This window comes from Pituophis catenifer, unplaced genomic scaffold (assembly GCF_029215685.1).
Source record: "Pituophis catenifer annectens isolate HBS135680 unplaced genomic scaffold, rPitCat1.0.hap2 SCAF_3, whole genome shotgun sequence".
In the NCBI taxonomy this organism is placed as follows: Eukaryota; Metazoa; Chordata; class Lepidosauria; order Squamata; family Colubridae; genus Pituophis; species Pituophis catenifer.
In genome coordinates, this window is record NW_027256883.1 from 101,361,554 (window position 1) to 101,383,787 (window position 22,234).

Genomic DNA, 22,234 nt, shown 5'->3' on the forward strand with positions numbered 1-22,234 from the left:
GATCTAGAGCCTCTTTGAAGTGGTGAACAAAGAGGCGTTCTGGCCAGTCTCTCAACTTTCCGGCCAATCTACAGAATTCCCAGACAAATTCTTTTGGGGGTCTGCCTCTTTGCTTCAGGTTCTGTTTCTGCTTCTTCCCTATGGGCCGTATCTTCGAATCGGACCTGAAGTAGTTGCACAAATTCATCTGTGTCTTCTAGTTCTGGGACTCCTTCATCATGCAGTTGGGCTATCTATTCAGCTGTTTCTCCCTCCATCATATTGTCAGCAATAGCTGAGACTATATCCTGAATTGTTTGGTATTAATCCCCATACCAGTCAAGATGGGACCAAATCTGATTCAGGAAATAAGCCAGTTTTTCCGGGGTCCCAACGAAAGTCACTCTGAACCATGGGGGAGTGGCGGCTGGTAGTGCCAGCTGCAGAGGGAGGGCAGGCTGGCATCCACTAATACTGCACCCATCCCTGGCTGGGGTAAAAGGCCCATCCGGGGGGATTTGGTTTGCCGGGGGGCAGTCGGGCAGGTGGCTAGCGAGGAGGAGGAGTCAGTCTTGGCAGCAACAATGTCTCCCTCCGCCATCCCAGGCTGGATTGACCCAGAGGCCCCTGTTGCTGGCTAGCATTAGTTCCCATTGGAGCTGTCATCCCAATAGACCGGGCCCGGTGGGAAAGATTTTGGCGCAGTGTTCTTTATGCCAAGTGGAACGAGGCAGATACTCCACTCTGGATGGTCGTGCCGCCATGGCCTGGGAAGGTGAATGTGGGCTGAGTCAGTACCCAACCAGGCTGGCTGCTTGGAGGGAGTTGGGCAATGCTGCCCACACTGAGCTGGCCAAACCTCTCTGGGAGGCCAACTAGCGACTGGCTTTGAGATGGTGGCTAAAGACCCCACTCTCTGGACTTACTAAGCTTGTGGGGTCTAGTTGTTCTCCACTGAAAGACTGGTGTGCTCGGTCCGTCCCAATGCAATCTGGGACTCCTGGAAGTTCACCACACCAACCAATCCTTTGGTGGTGGGATTCCTGTTGATTCACCCCTTCAGAAGGTTCCATCTGTGTGATCTGCCAGGGTGCCAGCTCTTTGGGCTGGACACTTGGCCTCCACAGCCTCCGCTTCAGCTACCACAGCTGCTGAGGGATAGCAGAAGGTCCCGCAGGCAATATCCAAGCTAGTCCCGGTGGCTCTCTCCATGGTCATTTTTTCCCTCTATTTTCCCTGAGTCTTTGTGCTACCCGGTAGACCAGGAAAGTGCCCGGGGCTCAGAACCCTGGACAGCAAACCTGTGGCATGGGGAGCTGCTTGATAGGTTTTAAAAGGAGATTCGGATTAATGTTAGGGTTCCAAGTAACACCCCCAATGAAACCAAAATTTGAAGGCAGGCATTTTTCTCAATGCTTGAATTTATTAGAGATGTCATATTGGAACATCTGGGAAAACCCGAATCTGAATGCCCTGGGTTCTCCCCACCCAAAGTAAAGTCAAAGTTCCTTCCCCTGCATCCACATGGGTGTCACATGGTCAAATCAGGTCGCTGTCCCAATTGTAGTTGACTCCCAGTCACGCCTCTTCAGGTGCAGGCTGGACGTCCTTGACTCTCAAGGGAAAATATGTTGTTATGGCTATACACCCCACACTGTCTCCATCCCCCTCCTGTTCCCACAGCTTGCCCATCCACTGCTGTGGCAGCCCTGAAGATTCCAATTTAAAGATGGTTCCAGGGCTGACAATAGGTGCCATTACCTAAAGCTTCATTGGTGGGATGAAACTCATGACCGGAATGGAGGGATACAAACTTTCAAAAGAAACAGACTGAATAAAAGAGGAGGTGGAGTTGCATTATATATAAGAGATCACTACATCTCTACAAAAATGCACAAAACCAAGAATGAAAGCCTCTCGGAATGCATATGGGTCAATATAAAAGAAAAGAAAAATGAGATTGCCATAAATGTATACTACAGGCTACCCAACCAAGCAGAAGAAATAGACAAACTTTTTGTTAACCAGTTAACATATCTGTAGGAAACACATCACATTAGTAATGGGGGACTTTACCCTGACATCAACTGGGAGACAAATTCTGCATCAAGTGAGAGATCAAACAGGTTCCTGACCAACCTGGCTGACAACTTTGTCATCTAAAAGGTAGAAGTGGGAATTAGAAGGACAGCTATACTGGACCTAATTCTTACTAATAGAGAAGAAATTATAGAGAGGGTTCAAGTAGCCAGAACTTTGGGAGAGAGTGACTATGTCATATTGGAATTCAATATAATGGAAACACAAAAATTAGAACATAATCAAACCAGTGCCTTAGATTTTAAAAAAGCTGATTTTAACAAATTTAGAAATAGGTTGGGAAGGATTCCATAGATGAAAATTGTAAAGGGGAAAACAACTCAAGAAGTTTGGGAAACTCTATAAAGTATGATTATAAAAGCCCAATCCAGCTCAATACTGCTGAAAAAGAAAAACAAGAAACCCGCATGATTAAAAGAACTCTCTGATAAACTGAAAGTCAAAAAAGATAAGTACAAAAAATGGAAAGAGGGACATATAATTAAGGCAAAATACCAACAAATAGCCCAAACTTGCAAAGATAAAGTCAGGAAAACTAAGACTCATAGTGAAATAAGACTGGTCATAAGTGCGAGGACTGGTCAAAAGTGCGAGGACCAGTCAGAAATGACTTTTTTCAGCCCTCTGTAGTCCCTATGCAGATAGCCACGCCCACAGGTCACATGACCAGCTAGCCACGCCCACCCGGTCACATGACCACCAAGCCACACCCCCAACTAAGCCACGCCCACAGAACCGGTTGTTAAAAAAATTGAATCCCACCACTGCATTGAACCATATCTTCCAAAGACCCTGGAGCACATACAGGTAGTTCTCAGTTTATAACTACAATTAAATAAAAAATTTCTGTAGTTAGCAAGACAGTTATTAACTGTGTTTTGCCCCATTTTACAATTTTTCTTGCAGAGTTGTTAAGTGAATCACTGCAGTTGTTAGTAACATGGACGTTAAGTGAATCTAGTTTTTTCATTGACTTTGATTGTCAGAAAGTCACAAAAGGTGATCACATGACCCCAGGACATTGCAAACATAAATACATGCCAAATTGCCAACTTCCAATCTCCAAATTTTGATCAAGTGACCATGGGGATGCTGCAACAGTCATAAATTTGAAAAATGGTCATGTCACTTTTTTCAGTGGCATTGTAATTTCAAATAATCACTAAACAAATCATTGTAAGTTGAGGAATACCTGTATCGTACAGGATAAATTTTCTTAAAGATAAATATTAGAAGGTTTTTCATATTGCAGAGGAGTTGAATAAAATATGTCATTAACTCAATAGGCATCCAAGAAGAAAGTGTACATGTTGTACAATCTCCAGCCGGATCGTTCTGTGACAGGAGGAGCTTGGTATAGTGACCAAGACTTCGAATCTGAATTTGTAGAGGTGCTAAATCAACAGTGTTTTAAATTTCTTCAGACTAAGGTAAATGACTCGTGTAATTTGCATACATTCTTTCCCTTTCCCTTTCCCTTCTTTCCCCTCTTACAAGAGGGAATTATGAGGGAGTAAGCAGTTACTCAATTCCGAATACCCACAGAAACATTGTGGTAGTATTGGCAGCACTGGGAGCTGCGGGTATGCAACACAAAAAGCCCAATTTGTTCCCCATTGTGTGCATACTCATTCTCTTTTAATTCCTTCATCTCCAATCTCTCTGCTGTGCAAAGGGGGAAAAATAAGAAAAAAATGGGTCAGTTACAACAGGACAATGTATCCGAACTAATTGTAATGGTGATAGCTATCATTCTGTACTTAATAAGGTTTCTCTAAAGCTGTCCAACTTTCACTGCAGACCATTGCAACAAGTCTCTTTAAGATTTCCAGTCCCTACTTTTATCAAATTTGTAGATTCTCTTCAGCTGTATATAAATTTTATAGAGCAAGAAATTGGATAGTATTAATGATCATTTCTAACTCTATAAATTTGTGATACTTCAGAGTATTCAAATTGGATCTTGCATCTTATAGTGGATGCTATAATGGATTTTTTCCTGAACAGTTTGAATACATTAAAGTTATTCCTAAGGAAAGGATCCCTGGGATATAACTAAAAAGGCAGATGTTTCATGTAATGATCCCACAAGCTGGTTAGGCATTTAATATGGCAGATGTGGTACTTTTATGTGGCAGAAAAAAAGACTAGAGTCCTAGTATATTACAGAGAATTCTAATTTACATGTTTGAATTTCTAACATTCTGCTTTCCAGAATACATATATACTATCTATCTTTAGCTTTTGATAGCACTGAAAATCTCAGCATTTCATATAGTTTTATTCCAATATTTGTGTCATTTCAACTCTAACTCATTATTGAATAAAATTAAATCATGAGATAACAAATCCCTTTGTGCTTTCTTCTATTCTCTGAAGAAAGTTGCAAGCACTTTTCTGAAGAAAAAAAATAGGCCAGTTAATGGTAATTAAGTTATTGTTAAGTATCATTATGACTCTAGACTATGAATGAAAAATAATTTTTAAAAATTCATTTTTTAAAAGTTTATAGTATTTGTTTTTAAAAAGAAACTTATTAATGTTGAAGAAGTCAATGAAGTGCAGCAAAGGAAGCCACAGAGGCATTTGTTAAAGGTTAATTATTTTGATGCCAAGAAATGCTTCTTTAAAACACTATATGAATAGCTTACCTACAAACATCTTTGAATTCAATCCAGCTAAAATATCCTTATCCACTGATATAGGTGGCTTCTCTAGTACATCTTTTTTTTTCATTGGTATTATCTTGTAGGCTGAAGCAGCTCGAGAAACCAAGCAGAATCCTATGATACAAAGAAATAGTTCATTCGCATCTTCTCACGAGGTGTGGAAATATATCAGTGAGCTAGGTATCAGTAAGGTAAGACCATTGGTGTATTAGTTTTTCATTTTGTACTTAAAGAACAATATTGTGTCTTGAAAAATAATAGGCATTTTCTTTTTTGTTGTATTTGTAGATCATGTGGAAGCCCACCTTTAGTTGAACTGCATTAATGCAGTGGTCACCTTATGGGGACTTAAGCTGCTGCTATTGGTCCTAACTCATTTTGTTGTAAAAGGTATCTGAATGATGGTTAATTTTTACCAATGGCTTTCAGGATCCATTTTTAAAAATAATAAATTGGATTATAAATCCATTTGAATATTATTTATTAAAAATTAGATCCTATTTTTTAGATTTTATCCACAGAAATATGGAAAGAAAGAGAGAATGAAAAAGAAAAGGAAGTATTTTTTTTTCCCTGAAAGCAATAGCAGTCTGGGTTCAAGCAAGACTTTTAAACTAAAATGTATAGCTTCAGAATGTACCTTGAAGAAATGCTTGATTATTGGGTTAAGCAATTACTTTTAATAATAAAACAGATTTCAGTTTTGAAGAAAATTAAGATTAAACCTGATAGAAAAAAATTATGGACATATTTTTTCATGGGCATATTTTTTAATAGTATTGGATGGCCTCTTTGCATCATATCATGCAAAATTAATTCTGAATTAGAGAGAGCTCTGATTCAGCAGATGAGTTTTATGATCCACTTGATTTAAAGCGCTCTTTATTCCTTTTTTTTTTCTAGAATATTTAAACTCTGCTTTTGGTTGAACGATGTTTCCTTTTTAAAATGGATATTCAGCCTACCTCTGGCAATTTTACTCCTCTTTATTGTTTTTATTTATTTATATTTTGTATTTCTAGACTGCCCATCTCCCTCAGAGGGATCTTGCATAGTCTATGTAATTGGAAAGCAATTGTCTTTACCACATGTCTTGATAACTAAACTAATAAGTTAATTCTTTCATGCTGAAATCATGCTGGATTTTTAAAAAACAGTTCTGTTCAATTAGTTGTGTTATAGAAGCATTTACAATAGCCTGCTTTTCAAGCATCAGTATACGCCTTTTCTTAAAGAATTCTTACTTGAGCTTTTTAAATTCTTTAGGTGGAATTGTCAATGGAGGACATAGAAACAATTTTAAATACCTTAATATATGATGGAAAAGTAGAAATGACCATTATTGCTGCAAAGGAAGCATCAGCAGGGAGTGTAGATGGGCACATGAAACTCTACAGAGCTATCAGTCCAGTCATACAACCCACTGGGTTGATACGGATACCTTGCGGACTTTGTCCAGTAAGTATTCCTCAGGTATAATATATTGAGATCAGATGTTTTACTAGTGTGACTCATTAAAATTTATCTGCATATCAGTCATTCAAATTAGACTTTAGAACCTGTATTCTTACTTCATTTAGTGACGTTCAAAGTTATAGCAGCACTGGAAAAAGTGACATGATCAGTTTTCTCACGTATGACTGTTGCAGCATCCCTGCTTATGTGAGCAGCATCTTCATGGTCATGTGATCAAAATTCAGATGCTTGGCATCTGACTCATATTTGTGATAGTTGCAGTGTCCCGTGGTCATACAGCTTTTGTACCCTTCTGACAAGCAAAATCAGTGGGGAAAGCCAGATTCACTTAACATGCATATTACTAAACAACTACGGTGATTCACTTAACAACTGTGGCAAAAAATATTGTAAAATGGGCAAAACTCACTTAACAAATATCTCACTTAGCAACAGGAATTTTGGACTCAATTGTGGTTGTAAGTTGAGGACTACCTGTACAGGGTATTTATTGTTTTATATCTGGTAAAATAATTAAGCAGGAATGGGAAATCATTCAAGCAAGTTGGTGAGAATATGTTGTAGAAACTACTGGATTGATATTTTTCAGCAAAATTTATTATTTGGCTTATATTGCTAGTAGTTTATTTGCTCATTCCAGGTTTAATTTATTTAGTGTTGAAATATCAAGGAGAAGTTAAAAATGTCAGTGATTAAAAGATAGGCAAAGTTAAAATTGTTTTTGCCATGAATATACAGTCAGGTCCAGAAATATTGGGACATCAACACAATTCTAACATCTTTGGCTCTATACACCACCACAATGGAGTTGGAATGAAACAAACACAATATGCGTTAACTGCAGACTGTCAGCTTTAATTTGAGGGTATGTACATCCAACTCAGGTGAACGGTGTAGGACTTACAGCAATTTGTATATGTGCCTCCCACTTGTTAAGGGACCAAAAGTAATGGGACAATTGGCTTCTCAGCTGTTCCATGGCCAGGTGTGTGATATTCCCTCATTACCCCAATTACAATGTGCTGATAAAAGGCCCAGAGTTCATTTCAAGTGTGCTATTTGCATTTGGAATCTGTTGCTGTCAACTTTCAAGATGAGATCCAAAGAGCTGTCACTATCAGTGAAGCAAGCCATCATTAGGCTGAAGAAACAAAACAAACCCATCAGAGAGATAGCAAGAACATTAGGCGTGGCCAAAACAACTGTTTGGAACATTCTCAAAAAGAAGGAATGCACCGGTGAGCTCAGCAACACCAAAAGACCTGGGAGACCATGGAAAACAAGTGTGGTGGATGACCGAAGAATTCTTTCCCTGGTGAAGAAAACACCCTTCACAACAGTTGGCCAGATCAAGAACACTCTCCAGGAGGTAGGTGTATGTGTGTCAAAGTCAACAATCAAGAGAAGACTTCACCAGAGTGAATACAGAGGGTTCACCACAAGATGTAAACCATTGGTGAGCCTCAAAAACAGGAAGGCCAGATTAGAGTTTGCCAAACAACATTTAACAAAGCCTTCACAGTTCTGGAACAAGATCCTGTGGACAGATGAGACCAAGATCAACTTGTACCAGAGTGATGGGAAGAGAAGAGTATGGAGAAGGAAAGGAATTGCTCATGATCCTAAGCATACCACCTCATCAGTGAAGCATGGTGGTGGTAGTGTCATGGCGTGGGCATGTATGGCTGCCAATGGAACTGGTTCTCTTGCATTTATTGATGATGTGACTGCTGACAAAAGCAGCAGGATGAATTCTGAAGTGTTTCGGGCAATATTATCTGCTCACATTCAGCCAAATGCTGCAGAACTCATTGGACGGCGCTTCACAGTGCAGATGGACATTGACCCAAAGCATACTGCAAAAGCAACCAAAGAGTTTTTGAAGGGACAGAAGCGGAATGTTATGCAATGGCCAAGTCAATCACCTGACCTGAATCCCATTGAGCATGCATTTCACTTGCTGAAGACAAAACTGAAGGGAAAATGCCCCAAGAACAAGCAGGAACTGAAGACAGTTACAGTAGAGGCCTGGCAGAGCATCACCAGGGATGAAACCCAGTGTCTGGTGATGTCTATGCGTTCCAGACTTCAGGCTGTGATTGACTGCAAAGGATTTGCAACCAAGTATTAAGAAGGGAAAGTTTGATTTATGATTATTATTCTGTCCCATTACTTTTGGTCCCTTAACAAGTGGGAGGCACATATGCAAACTGCTGTAAGTCCTACACCGTTAACCTGAGTTGGATGTACATACCCTCAAATTAAAGCTGACAGTCTGCAGTTAACGCACATTGTGTTTGTTTCATTCCAACTCCATTGTGGTGGTGTATAGAGCCAAAGATGTTAGAATTGTGTCGATGTCCCAATATTTCTGGACCTGACTGTAAAGGAGAACTGAGCAGCCTTTGATCGTTGAGGGCCTTAGTTAATTGTGTGGGTTGCAGTGGACCAAGCTAAATCAGACATATGAGCTGAACTGAAAATTCATGGGGATTTTTTTTCTGATGGAGGAGAGTGATATCTTTTTTTTCTTCTCTTTGATCTTTTGAGAAAAAGTTTTGAGTATCAACATAGTAGTGAGGATTTGGGTTAGAATCCTTGAGACTGAATTTTATTCTTTGGTTAGGCATAGATGCCAGATGAGTGTCTTGGACTAACTCATCTCTGTGTTGTGTGGAAAACAAGTAAGGAAGGAACATTATTTATGTTACCTTGAGTTGTACAAATAAAGAAGGGATATAAATCAAGGGTGTCAAACTCATGGCCCACAGGTCAGATGCGTTACGTGCTGGCCATATCCACCCCCATTTTAGCGAAGGGGGGGAAAGTCACGATACGTCACATGACATCGTGATGACACGAGTTTGACACTCCTGATATAAATCAAATAAATAAACTGTCTAAAGCTGTATACTGCTTTAAAGTCTGTCACTGATTTTCAGTAATCATAGCACCCTTACTCCATTCAAAGGGAATTTGGGGGCTGCTTGTAGCTCTGGGAGACAGGTGAAGGCCAACTTCTTTGTAGAAAGGGTGGTTTCACAGTCTGAAAGTAGACTCCCAAGATAGCTAGCTTGTTTCTTGCAAGAACGTTTGTGCCTCTTCAATCACATAAGTAAGCCAAATGGGTTACAGAAATATGAAACAATACTCTTTTCTGTCCCCTAACTCCTCAAGAAGAACAGATTAGATTCCTTGTTTGGTCCAACCAGTTTCAGTTTTGTTCCAAATAGTGATGTGAATTCTTTTATTGTGGATGTTTTATAGATTTTACTTTCAGAATAGCCTGAAGGCTTCTAGATACTGAATATCAAGATTAATTAGCCTCAGTTCAGACTCATTTAGGAAACAAACATGGCATGGCAGATGGCAACTGGCTGATTTTTATTATTTCATCATCCCCAGCATGTATGTTTCTTTAGACCCAGCTAGGGTCCAGCAGTTTGGTAGGATAACTAATACAGACTAGCCTGTACCTACCATATTTTTCAGAGTATAAGACGCACCTTCCCCCCCCCTAAAAGTGGGTGAAAATTTAGGTGCATCTTATACACCGAATGTAGCCCCGTCCACCCACTGGCGTCCCACCCTTTGGCCTCTGCCTCGCAGCAGTTACCTCCTTGCAAGCAAACAGCAAGAAAAAACAGCTCATTTCAGCTTCAGCACAGCCTAATTAGCACAAGTTGATTCCATCTGCCTCCTGACTCTCAGCTGTTTTGTGCAGGGCTGTGCTGCTTGCTGCAAAAAGGTAAATTGCTGGAGCAGATTTTTTTTTTCCCTTGTGCTAATCAAGCTATATTGAAAACGAAAATGAAAGTAAAGCAGGCTGTTTGCTGTTTGCTCAGAGGCAGAGGGAGATTTCTTTTTCTTCTTTTCCTCACCAAAAAAGGTAGGTGCATCTTATACTCTGGTGCGTCTTATACTCCGAAAAATATGGTATTTCTGTGACTCTGGTACTCTTACGTGTTGCTCTAAATGACTGCAAAAAAAATAATTTCCCCCCCTCTTACTATTCCATGTTTTATGTCATTCTGATGATTTTACAGAGTTGTGTTTCAGTTAAAGTAACTTCCATCATACACAATATTGTTAAGTTTTGCATGGTGGCTGTTAATATCTGCAAACAGTTGATGCTACATTGTTTTTATTTACTTTTAAGAGAACCTTAAGCTGTTGGTGTCCAACCTATACTTTATTTCATTCTGGTCTGTTTATAATCTTTATTGCAATAAATTTATAGAAGCCCATAGAAACAAAGTCCTCAGCAATAATAGCAATAAAAAAATAATAAGCAATGCTCACAGACATCTCAGGTACAGGTTTTATCAATTTCTCAATCCCCCATACCCACCTAAAGACACAAGTTTTAACAGGTTTTCTCAATATTAGTTCAAGAGCAATCATTCTCACAGACTCCCAGGTTCAGACCACCTCACTAAGTTTTGGGGAAAATAGCAGGCAGGAATATTTAATATGCCAAGTTGACTTGACCAAAATAAAGGTGGGGGGAGAATCGAATAGCTATTACAGTCAACATGAACGCCATGCAGAAACAGTTTAGTAGTCAGTGTACCTTTGGGCATTTCCTCTGTATATGAATAATTATATCTTATATTTAGCTGAAGTTTTTATGTCATCTTCAAGAGCAGTCCCCTATAGAGCAAGTTATAGTAGTCCAGAGAGAGAGAGAGAGAGACTTAGATTAAACATTAGCCGTTTAAATTATATTCAGAAACAAAACAGTTAAACTGTTAAAACCTGTAAATGTTGTATTCAAAATATATTTCTAGTATCTAATCCAGAAAGTAGTTTAATTAATTGTCTGAAAGATGATTGTGAATTTAAGATAAACCTCCAAGAAAGAATAGACAAAAACCAGATTTATCAATATGCATGAAAACCTTGTGTACTGCTCAGCTACCATTGACATTTATCCTTGAAGCTTCTTCCTAGCAACCAGGATATGAAATGCATCTATTATACATATTCTTTGCCCCCCCCCCAATTACTGTTCATAAAAGGTTGGCAGTACAACAAAAATAGTTGAATTACTGTTAATTCAAATGGTAGGAAACATGACAATCTGTTAATTATTTTATCCCACCTTTATTATTTTTACAAATAACTCAAGGTGGTGAATGTATATAGCACACTTTCCTCCCCACAAAAATCCTGTGAGGTGGGCTGGGCTGAGAGAAAGTGACTAGCCCAGTTGACTTTCAAGGCTAAGGCAGGACTTAAACTTACAATGTCCTACTTTCAAGCTTGATACCTTAACCACTAGATCAAACTGGCTCTCAGCACTTGGAAATTTGAGTTCATCAACAAATGTATATATAGTTCTCTGTGGGGCTTCCTTTTCCTGAAAAAAAAAGCTGTGTAGTCACAAAGATCCCAAGGCCTCTTTGATTTTACTTTCTCATTCAAGGTATAGGATGTCTTTGGCTTGGGGCACCCCTTATTTCATTAGGCAGCTATATTCAATCCTAGCCTCCAGATTAGTGTATTATTGATAGACTGCAGTTACTTCCAAATAAAACTTTTAGATTTCCAGTTAAGTCTGTGATTATTTTGGTAATATTGGTGCATTATTCTATTGCACTAACTTCTCTTTCAAAGCCCATTTTAAAATATGGCACTTGAATATTGCAGTTTAGGATTATAGTAATAGTTGTTGGTCTCCAATTGTCTAATAAATTGATTGGTAAAATGAATCAGATTATTCTAGGATTCTGTCAACTAATGTTGAGGGAGTTGCTTCTGGATGAAGTTGTACTTTCTTGTGCTTCATAATACCTGGGAAGATCCTGGAAAAGACAAATCAAGCTAATCAAGCAACACATCTGCGAACACCTCAAAGCAAGCACTTATAATCAGAAGCCAACATGGGTTTGTCAAAACCCCGTCATTCCAACCAAACCTTATTGCATTCTTTGACAAAGTGACAAAGTTAATGGACCAGCTAAATACATAGGCATAATTTGCTTGGACTTCAGTAAGGCATTTGATAAAATAGGCCACAAGCAACCAATTTATGATTAGAGATTAGGCACATGGTGGCTCATGTGGTTAGGATGCTGGCTTGATAAGTAGCAAGCCTGCATTCAAGACTGGAGTGCTGCCGTGGGGTGACTTCCTATCCCTTGCTCCAGCTTCTCCTTGGGACATGAAAGAAGCCCCCAACTGGGTGTCTTCTGGATAACAGTGATGTCACCAATTAATCCTTTCAAACTGGAAGTGCCTTGGTGCTTCCAACATGAGCGTGATGCAATTAGAAGACTGGAGGCTAAAACATAAAGAAAGTTGAAGGAATTGAGTATGTCTAGTCCGGGGATGGGCAACATGCGGCTCCAGAGCCGCATGTGGCTCTTTGGGCCCTCTGCTGCGGCTCCCTGCCACCCTGTCACAGCAGAGGGATGAAAGAGCCATCGTCCTGTCGCAGCAGTGGCATTGTCGAAGCTTTAGTACAGGAGTGAAGCACCCCTGCACTTGCCTTTGCGTGGCAACAGTATTCCACCTTTGTCATGGAACGTTTGCTGTTGCCTCCAGTAAAGAGGGCTGGGAGAGAACGGCGGGGGAGGACCCTGCAGGGTGGGGGCCATCCCCCAAGCCTGGCCTTCCTCCTCCCTTGTAGGTGGGGCCAAGAGAAAGAAGAAAGCAGTGTGGAGAACCACTCCCTTCCCCCACTGAGTGCCGAGCAAAACAGCCCAGCGGGAGGGGGAGATGGCCCAGCAGAAGCCATTGGCAAGTTGGATGGTGGACAGGCGTGGCCCAGCTCTTGCGGCGGGACGCTATTTGCCACCTTTCAAATGTGCCATTTTCTGTTGCCTGTGCCTTCCCCGATCTCAGCTCTTTCGCCCCAGTGAGAGCTATGTTTCTGCTTGCTTTCGTTTCCTGTGCCTACCCTGGGCAGCAATGGCTGGGGCCATGGGGGGCGGAGTAAGCAGAGGTGTCAGGGCTGCTCCGCCCCTCAGCAAGCTGGGTGTTCTGCCCCAGCTACGGACCCCAAAGAACGCAGCACATACAAAGTCTGTACAAATCTTAGTTTACTAAATTAAATCAGTCTTTTTCAAACAAAGGCTGTTAATTAACTTTCTTAACAGCCTACAAGAATTCAAAGAATAAATAATTGTAATCTTACTATGGTTGGCAGAAAGACCAGAAGCAATTTGTAGAGAACTAAGATCAAGACACAAAGGAGAGTGAACGAAGTTGTTCCCTGCAAATTGCCTCAGTCGTCGTCCTTCCTTAAATAGGTTAAGGGAGTGGCCAATTAGCCCCAAGCCTTACTTTCGAGGAGACCTCCTCCTGAGGAACGACTCCTGCCTTTTGGCAGCTCTGCGTGCCTGTGCATCGAGAAGAGGCTCCTCCTCTTCTTCCTCTTCACTTATGGGAGGTTCTGAAGGCCCTGGCTGAATCCCCGCCTCTGGCACCACATCTTTTCCAGCCTCCTCATTGTCTGACTCGAATGCCAGCTGCACAGGCTGCTGGCGCAGCACCACACCAGCCTCCTCGCTGTTGGAATCAGCTACTAGCTGCACAGGCCGCTGACGGGCCACAACACCGGGCCTGGAGGAGTATGAGAATTGTGGGTGAGCACCAGAGGGCCAGAGGTGCTGGGAGGGTGTGCACGAGAGGAGGAGGAGGGAAGCCTCTGCCATGGGTTCGCTCATTCCTCAGCCAGCCCGGATTTCCAAAAGGAAGAAAGAAAACCGTGTAGCGAAAAGCCCCGAGGAGAACACGCAGGGCTTTCCAAGAGAGTGAGAAGAGACATAGGGACAGGGAGCAAGATATATATATATATTGTATATATATATATTGTCACGAGTGTTTCCAGGATTGCTGTGGCTATCTGCCTACTCACAAACAGTATGGTTTTAACCAAGCCATCTACTGTTGCCAATTACCTGCAAGCCTTCCCCGCCCTAGTTAATTGCAGGTTAACTCCCTATATAAGCAAGGACCTTTTGCTTGCTACTCGGGCCTAGTCTTCTAGGCCTAAATGCACAGCTCCTGCAGGAAGTTTGGTGCAATGCCGCAGATGGGAGAAGAATGCAGATAAGGACTCCAGACGCCGCTACAGAGAGACTCCCACGGATGCTTGCCTTTTGCTGTTTTGTAGCACGCAAGCTATCATCGGGACTGCTGTTGCTGGACCTTCTTCCTCCCACAAGCTTCAAGAAATGTTTGTTGTTTGTTGTTTGAACTGTTTTTACTTCAGGTGACTTTCAGCTGTGAAGTTCGTGCTGCTCCCATTATGATGGCCTTGATGATGTATCGACGCCGAAGCTGCTTACCTTCATGCTAGCTTTATCCTTTTGTGAACTGTTTCGGTATTGTGGAGAGGGATCTAGGGAGATAGCCTTGCTTCACATACCCAGATAAGACTTTGTTTTTAATGTGTTTTCTTAAAGACATAGTGCCTTTTAAATGTTTTAAAGTAAATTATATTTTTACACAAGACACCTCTGTCAGAATTATTTCAGTCTCAGTGTGTTTACTCATGAGCTGGTTCACGGTCCGGGGTACCCCTCAACCCCATTTCGTCACATATACATACACACACACACACACAGAGAGAGAGGGAGGAGAAAGAGAGAGAAAAAAAGATGAAGAAGAGGGGGATGAGAGGAAGATAAGAGAAAAAGAGAGATGAGAGAGATTGTCAACTTGCAAAGCTTTCAAGTTGCCATGAGCAGGAGGGAGGGAGAACTGATGGAGCTGATTGATTTCCCTAACTGAAACTACATTCCACAGATGCCTTTCTACCGCAGTCAGTAGGAGAGCTTTGGGTTTCACAGCCAGCCAAAGTGGGTAATTGGAGAATGTGATTTATGACATGGCCAGGGAGGAGGGGAGAGACAGGGTCATGGGGGAACGTAAATCTATATGGGATTAGTTCTAACTGCATCCGAATATTGCCAAAATAGTGCTCTTAATAAATGACTGTATTTCTTTTGAAGTTTGGCTCGTGGCTCATGAATTAATTAGGGCATCTTTCAGAAACTTCACAGAGATGGGAGGGAGCGAGAGGGAGACAGAAAAAGAGAAACAGATGAAAGAGAAAGAAATGAGAGAGGGGGATGAGAGGGAGAGGGAGAGGGAGGGAGATAAGAGAAAAAGAGATGAGAGAAAGAGATGAGGGAGGGAGGAAAAGGGAGACAGAAAAAGAAAGATGAAAGAGAAAAGAGAGAGGGATGAGAGAAAGATAGAGAGAAAAAACAGATGAGAGCAAAGAGAGGGAGTGAGAGATAGAGAAAGAGAGATGAGAGGGAGGGAGGGAGAGAGATCAGGGAGAGAGACAGAGAGATTTCTATTTCCCATAGAAAAGAAAACACAGGGAGCCACAAAACCTGGCTAGGCATGGCTGGGGGTCATGTGACTGGGTGGGAGTGAGTGATGTCAAGTTGGCCACACCAACCCAGATTTTGTGGCTCCCAGTGTTTTGTTTTCTATGGGAAACGGACCCTAGTGGCTCTTTGAGTGTTTAAGGTTGCAGACCCCTGGTCTAATCTAATGAAAAGAAGGACTGGGGTGACTTGATAGCAATCTTCCAATATCTAAGGAGCTGCCACAAAGAAGACAGGGTTAATTTATTCTCCAGAGCACCTGAACACAGGACAAGAAACAATAGATGGAAACTAATCAAGGAGAGATCCATCTGTTGTGTCCCACCTGCTGCCAGCAGAGCTTGCAACAGACTTGAATACTGAGGAAGTTGGGGAGAAACCTGGGCTGGTTCTGGAGTCTGGGGAAGGCTCTGCTGGATGCTGTGCGTCGGAAGTAGAGAGAGAGCCAGGGCTGTCCAACATTTCCCAGCCACTGGAGAGGCAGCTGCCTTCGGAGGCTGAGATAAATGGGGAGGAAGAACAGCTGGGGCCTGTTCCAGATGGGTCAGGCACACACCAACACAGTCACGCCCATCAGGTGGCCCCCGACCCCTCCCCCCGGCACTTGATCCTGGCAACACAAGTGTTTCTGTCCAGTAGTCCACATGAGATTCTGGCACACACCCTGATCGACTCCGGGGCCACCACGAATGTGGCGTGGATGGACAAATTTTATGGATGTGGCGTTTGCGGCCAAATATTCTGTCCCTCACTGTCCGGTGGATCCCCCTATGCTCATGGAGATCATGGACGGCGGCGTGCTCCTGTCTGGGCCAATTAAGGCCGCCACGCAACCCTTGTGCCTGGCCATCAGCTCTCATGAGGAAGCCATCCAGTTTTACATTACCTCCAGCCTGCATTTCCCCATGGTCTTGGGCTTGGCTTGGCTCCAGATGCACGATCCACAAATCTACTGGTCCCAGAACCCAATCACCTTCCTAAGTTTGCAATGCATGGACCACACCCAACAAATCTGCGCAGGCCAGTTGCTGAGTCTGCCCAGGATGTCCCTGCCTTCTGACCTGGTGGACTTCGCAGATGTCTTCAGCAAGCAAGAGGCGGACCACTTGCCCCCTCACCGGCCATACAACTGCCCCATTGATTTGCTTCCAGATGTGCCATTCCTATTTGTACTCTATGTGTGACCCTGAGTTGGCCGCATTGCAGGACTTCCTGGACCAAAATTTGGCTCAGGGTTTTATCCGGCCAGTGTCCGCACCGGTGTTGTTTGTGAAGAAGATCGGAGACTTGAGGCTCTGTTGCAACTACCGCAAATTAAATGCCATCACTGTGTGTATCCTCTGCCCCTTATTTCTGAACTGTTGGAACGGCTCTGGACCTATGGGCTCAGATACTAGAAGCGCAGTGACACAACGCTTGGGTGGAGCAACAGCGGGAAGAGGTGGGACCCGCCTCTCAATGGACATTCTGTTGTGGTCCGCCAGCAGCCTGCAGAGCTGGCAGCAGAGTCAGCAGAGGAACATGGGCCAGTTCTGGGGAAGGCTTGGATGAGGGCTCTGCATCAGAGGCAGAGATGGGGCCAGGGCCATCTGGGAGTTATGTGCGGACTCTGGAGCCTGCGGAGTCAGACATCAGAGAGACAGAGGAACAGGGGGAGTCTGTTCCTAGTGCACGCATGTGCAGAACTGCCAGAAGGCAAGAACAGTTTAAACAAAAGGGATGACTCGGGAGTAAGGCTTGGAAATCCCTCCCATAAGACATAAAGGAAGCAGGAAGCAACATTGTGGATGGTGTCGGTTTGTAGTGAAGCTCCGTTTTGACTCTGTGTTTCCGTGTGGCTTTGCCAAGATAATTGCCAATTAGGTCTTTGGCAGCGTGTCAAAGAAGATAAAGGAAGCCTAGGTCAAAACACATTCACAAAGGAACTCTTTTTTTTTTTTTAATTTGATTTATATGCTGCCCTTCTCCGGAGACTCAGGGCGGCTTACAATGCGTTAAGCAATAGCCTTCATTCTTTTGTATATTTTATACAAAGTCAGCTTATTGCCCCCACAAACTGGGTCCTCATTTCACCTACCTTAGAAAGGATGGAAGGCTGAGTCAACCTTGAGCCTTGGAGAGATTCGAATCAGCAGAAATTGCAGGCAGCTGTGTTAATAACAGGGTGCACTAAACCACTGTACTATCAAGGCTCTTGAGGTATTGAGACAGGCTATATGTGCCAGTGGGGCCGCTCTGGGGACATATCCTCTCTCAATGCCATGTTAATCCTGCCGTGGGGCACTTTGGCCTCTTCAAGTCCTTGAACCTGGTTTCCTGTACCTTCTGGTGGCCCCAATTATGACATGATGTCCAAGCCTACGTCACATCTTGTGTACAGTGCTGGCAGGCCAAGTTGGCAACAGGACCATCCCCCCCCACCCTGCCGGGCTGCTCCAGCCATTGCCGACACCGGAGGGACCCTGGGGCACCATTTCCATGGACTTCTTGATGGATCCTCTGGATTTATGACCGTGTTTGTGGTGGTAGACATGCTGACGAAGATGGCGCATTTCATTCTGTGTCGTGGTTTACTAACAGCCCACATCACCACCCACATGTTTATCCAAACACATGCACAGCCTACCTGATAGGGTCATTTCGGACAGAGGGGCTCAATTTACAGTCCAGTTCTGGAAAGGGCTGATGATGGCCTTAGACATGAAAATCTACCTGTTGGTGCATCATCCAGAAACCAATGGTGGGACAGAGAAAGTAATTGGGATCCTGGAGCAATACCTGCACTGCTTCGTGAAACAGAAGCAGGATAATTGGGTGGATTATCTGGCAGTGGCAGAGTTCGCGTTCAACAACTTGCAGCACATCTCCACGCAAATGATACCTTTCTTGGCCAATGTGGACCTTTGGTTCTTTCCCCTCATGCAACTTGACTCACCAGTTCCGGTGGCTAACGACTATCTGGCCGAGTTACAGACTGTCCATCAATTGGTGCAACAGTATCTGGAGAAAGGATGACTATAAGAAAGTCATGGACTAGTCTCAACAAGCAACACTGGTGTTGGCTATGGGGGAACGGGTATGGCTGTCCACCAGGCATCTTCCGTCAGACCAGCCGGTCAAGAAGTTAGACCACTGGTCTAACTTGGCCCTTTCCCTGTTGAAGCAGTCATCGCCTGACATTGCCACACATACTGCGAGTCCATCTGGTCTTTCGTCGATCCCTCCTTGTTCCAGAATGGCTAGCCTGTCCACTCTGCCAACCAGACCGTCCCTCGACAGACCAACGTGATGGAGATAGGCCACCTGAGTATAAGGTCACCAGCATTTGGGACCCCCGGTGGCTGAAAGGATGGTTCCAGTATCTGATTGAGTGGAAGGGTTATGGGCAGAGGATTTCACATGCATGCATCCTCCGTGCATGCATCTGCTTTGGTGCAGGCCTTCCACGACCAATTCCCATCACTGGACCCGGATCGTCAGACCCAGGGGAAGGGCCATGCAGTGTTGTGTCCCACCAGCTGCCAGCAGAGCTGGCAGCAGACTGACAATGAAGAGGTTAGGGAGGAATTTGGGCCAGTTCTGGAGTCTGGGGAAAGCTCCAATGGATGCTCTGCATCAGAAGCAGAGATAGAGCCAGGGCCGTCCGACATTTCCCAGCCTCCGGAGAGGCAGCTGCCTTAAGAGGCTGAGATAAGTGGGTAGGAAGAATAGCTGGGGCCTGTTCCAGATGCATGAATGTGCAGAGCTCTGAGGAGAGGAGAACAACTGAGGACCAGGGGTCAATTCAGGAAGCAAGGCACACGTGGACGCTGAATGATCCCTCCCTGGCTGGGGAATAAATAGAAGGAAAAGGGGAATGGTAGTTGTGGGAGACAACCGTTTGGATTTCTGTTGGAAGATTTGCTCATTGTTTGTGCCTCAGAGATTGCTTGCCAGAATTGAATTTACAGCTTTGCGGCTAGAAGCTCCCGGCCTGGCAATTATCCCAAGGAACTGATAAGGTCTTTACTTCAGACCTTATCCTTCAGGTCAGACCTTATCCTTCAGACATTATCCTTCCTGAAGGTCCTTCAGACCTTCCTAACCCTTGGAAGAATTATTGTTTAGACTTTTCAGTGTGTGAATGACAGTAATTCACAGTAGCTAAATAAAGAGTGGGGTTTTCGGGACCAGGAGTCTGTTTATTGGTTCTGCTAAGGCTGGGTCAGAACACCAGACTAGAAATAAGTAATTTCCTGACAGTCGAGTGGCTTGCCTTCAGAAGTTGTAGGTGCTTGATCACTAGAAGATTTTAAGAAACCATGATATAGGGTTTCCTGCTTGAGCAGATGGTTGGACTTGAAAACTTCCAAATCCTTTCCAGTTCTGTTATTCTATATAATTTGGGTGTCTTCATAGATTCATAGATTCTCTGAGTAGCAGCTAGCACTACTCTACACTTACAGACTTTAGAGATAAGGTTACTTGTATATAAATTGTTCACAGAATTGTTTGCAAATATCAGTTGATACAATTTAATTGATCAAATAATGTATCATATTTGTATCTTATTCCCTTCCTAGGTTTTTGATGATTGCCATGAAGGTGGAGAAGTAGCTCCTGCAAACTGTATTTACATGATGGAATGGCTAGAATTTTAGGAATCAAATGAAGAAATTGGCTCTGAAACTTTAAACCTGATGAATCAAACTTTTTATTAGAAAACTATTGGGTTGATACTATTGGGTGAAAAAATTGACTGCCCTGCCATGTGCTAAATGAGCTGCTGTAGGATTGAATCTACATTCCTGCTTCCAAGTAAGATACATAGCAAGATACATAGGGATAGAATGAAACAGCTTTAAGAGACAAATTAAATTTTGGCTAAGAGTATTAGTTTGCTGTGCTGAATAAAATGAACCTGTGAGTTGCAACTGAATCCTGCAGTATGTGTTAAGATTGTCTTATTAGAGCAGCGGTTCCCAACCTGTGGGTCGCGACCCCTCAGGGGGTCGAACGACCCTTTCACAGGGGTCGCCTAAGACCATCGGAAAACACATATTTTCGATGGTCTTAGGAACCGAGACACCGCTCCTCTATCCGTCTCCAGGCAGGTCTGCCCATATGCAGATACGTCCTAAGCCTAAGGCTTTTAGGCGCTACGGTGCCCCCTGCTGGGCAGCTCTAAGCCCACGCCTTCGCGGTAGGCAGGCTGGATCTGTCAGCTCATTTCTTCCCAGCTTCATTTGCATCATGGTGGCTCGGGGCCTGGGCGGCTCAGGCCTGCTTGCACAGAACCTGTCATGCCTTCTTCTCCTTCTTTCAACCAACCTGGGGGCCTGGCAGGCCTGTTAGTACCGGGTGGGGGAAACCAGTGCGGGGTTGCAGGCAGCCCAAGGCCAGGTACGTCCTCGAAAGGCGGAGGCAAGCGAGGGTGGCTGAGCCTGGTGGCCAGCGAAGGGCGAAATTTGCGGGGGGGGTTGGTGGCCCGTGGCATGGGGGCTAACTAAGCAATGGAAAGCGGTTTGGGGTGGGATGGACCCGAGGTTCCCTGCTGGGAAACGAAGCATGAAGAGAGGCAGAAGATAACCGTCTGCAGGATGAAACCAGAATCGGCTGATTTAGCTGGCTCCTCCGAGGCGCTGTGGCTGCTGTGCAAACACGCCTCTCTCGTGGCGCCCTTCAGCTCAGTGCTTGTTTTCTCGCTGCTGAACATTTTAAGGGCTGGAGCCTCGTGGCTCCTCTCTTGGCACACGCAGTCTTGTATGCGTGTTTTCCTTCCGCTTCGGAAAATATGTTACCCCCTTTTTCTAGCAGCTGCTAAGTCATGTCCCAAAGTTGCTTTTTTTCCCCAAGAGGCAACTGGAGTTTCTTGTTTTTTCTTTGAAGCTTCTCATCCACCAAGAAGCTTCTTCAGCTCCGACTAGAGATGGTAGGGAATGGAAGGATTTATATTCCTTGCAAGGCCTCAAAACCAGAGCTGTGTTCATAGATGACACAAGAAGGATGGGTTGTTATACAAACTGTGCCATATTATCCCCTGCAAAAATCTCTATTGACTAATTAATAACATGCTGAGTAATAGGTTCTTTCAGATAATAATGGGGGACAATATAAATAAGGTAAGAAGAAAAATTATGAGCAACTCACTCCTACCAATGCATGCTGACCTTCCTCATTTATTACATATTGTTTTTGTGATTAATCACTATGCTTTAATTATGTTCTATTTGTAACAATGATAATACATCCTGCATCCTTCAGATATTTACATTACGATTCATAACAGTAGCAAAATTACAGTTATGAAGTAGCAGCAAAAATAATTTTATGGTTGGGGGTCACCACAACATGAGGAACTGTATTAAAGGGTTGCGGCATTAGGAAGGTTGAGAACCACTGTATTAGAGGGATATTTAGTTACTATTTCATGGAACTGAAAAGCAGGGTTGCAGTCCACCCAGATGTGAAAAAATTATTAAAATAACGAGAGAATTTCCAAAAGTGACAAAGCTTTCTATATGTTAGTGGAACACTGAAATTGGAGTTGGTGCTATATTCAGTAATATAAATGTTTTTACTTTAATATTGAAAAAACAGATTTCTTGAAAAATTATTGAACTGCAAAAGCAATCCTGTTTATGCTTGACCAAAACTATAGAATTTTTTATCTGGAAATGT

At 43.3% G+C, this 22,234-nt stretch overlaps 1 protein-coding gene across 1 annotated transcript in view; it reads left to right on the plus strand.

The window, feature by feature from the left end:
* The window catches only part of POLR3F (RNA polymerase III subunit F), a 153,065-nt gene extending 132,573 nt beyond the window's left edge, over window positions 1–20,492 (plus strand). Inside the window, exons 6-9 of the mRNA XM_070940861.1 lie at window positions 3,366–3,509; window positions 4,832–4,939; window positions 6,015–6,206; window positions 20,137–20,492. Of these exons, the coding sequence (XP_070796962.1) occupies window positions 3,366–3,509; window positions 4,832–4,939; window positions 6,015–6,206; window positions 20,137–20,214 (522 nt within the window). The 3' untranslated portion in view covers window positions 20,215–20,492. The remainder of the gene's footprint in view (window positions 1–3,365; window positions 3,510–4,831; window positions 4,940–6,014; window positions 6,207–20,136) is intronic.
* The last annotated feature ends 1,742 nt before the right edge of the window (window positions 20,493–22,234 follow it).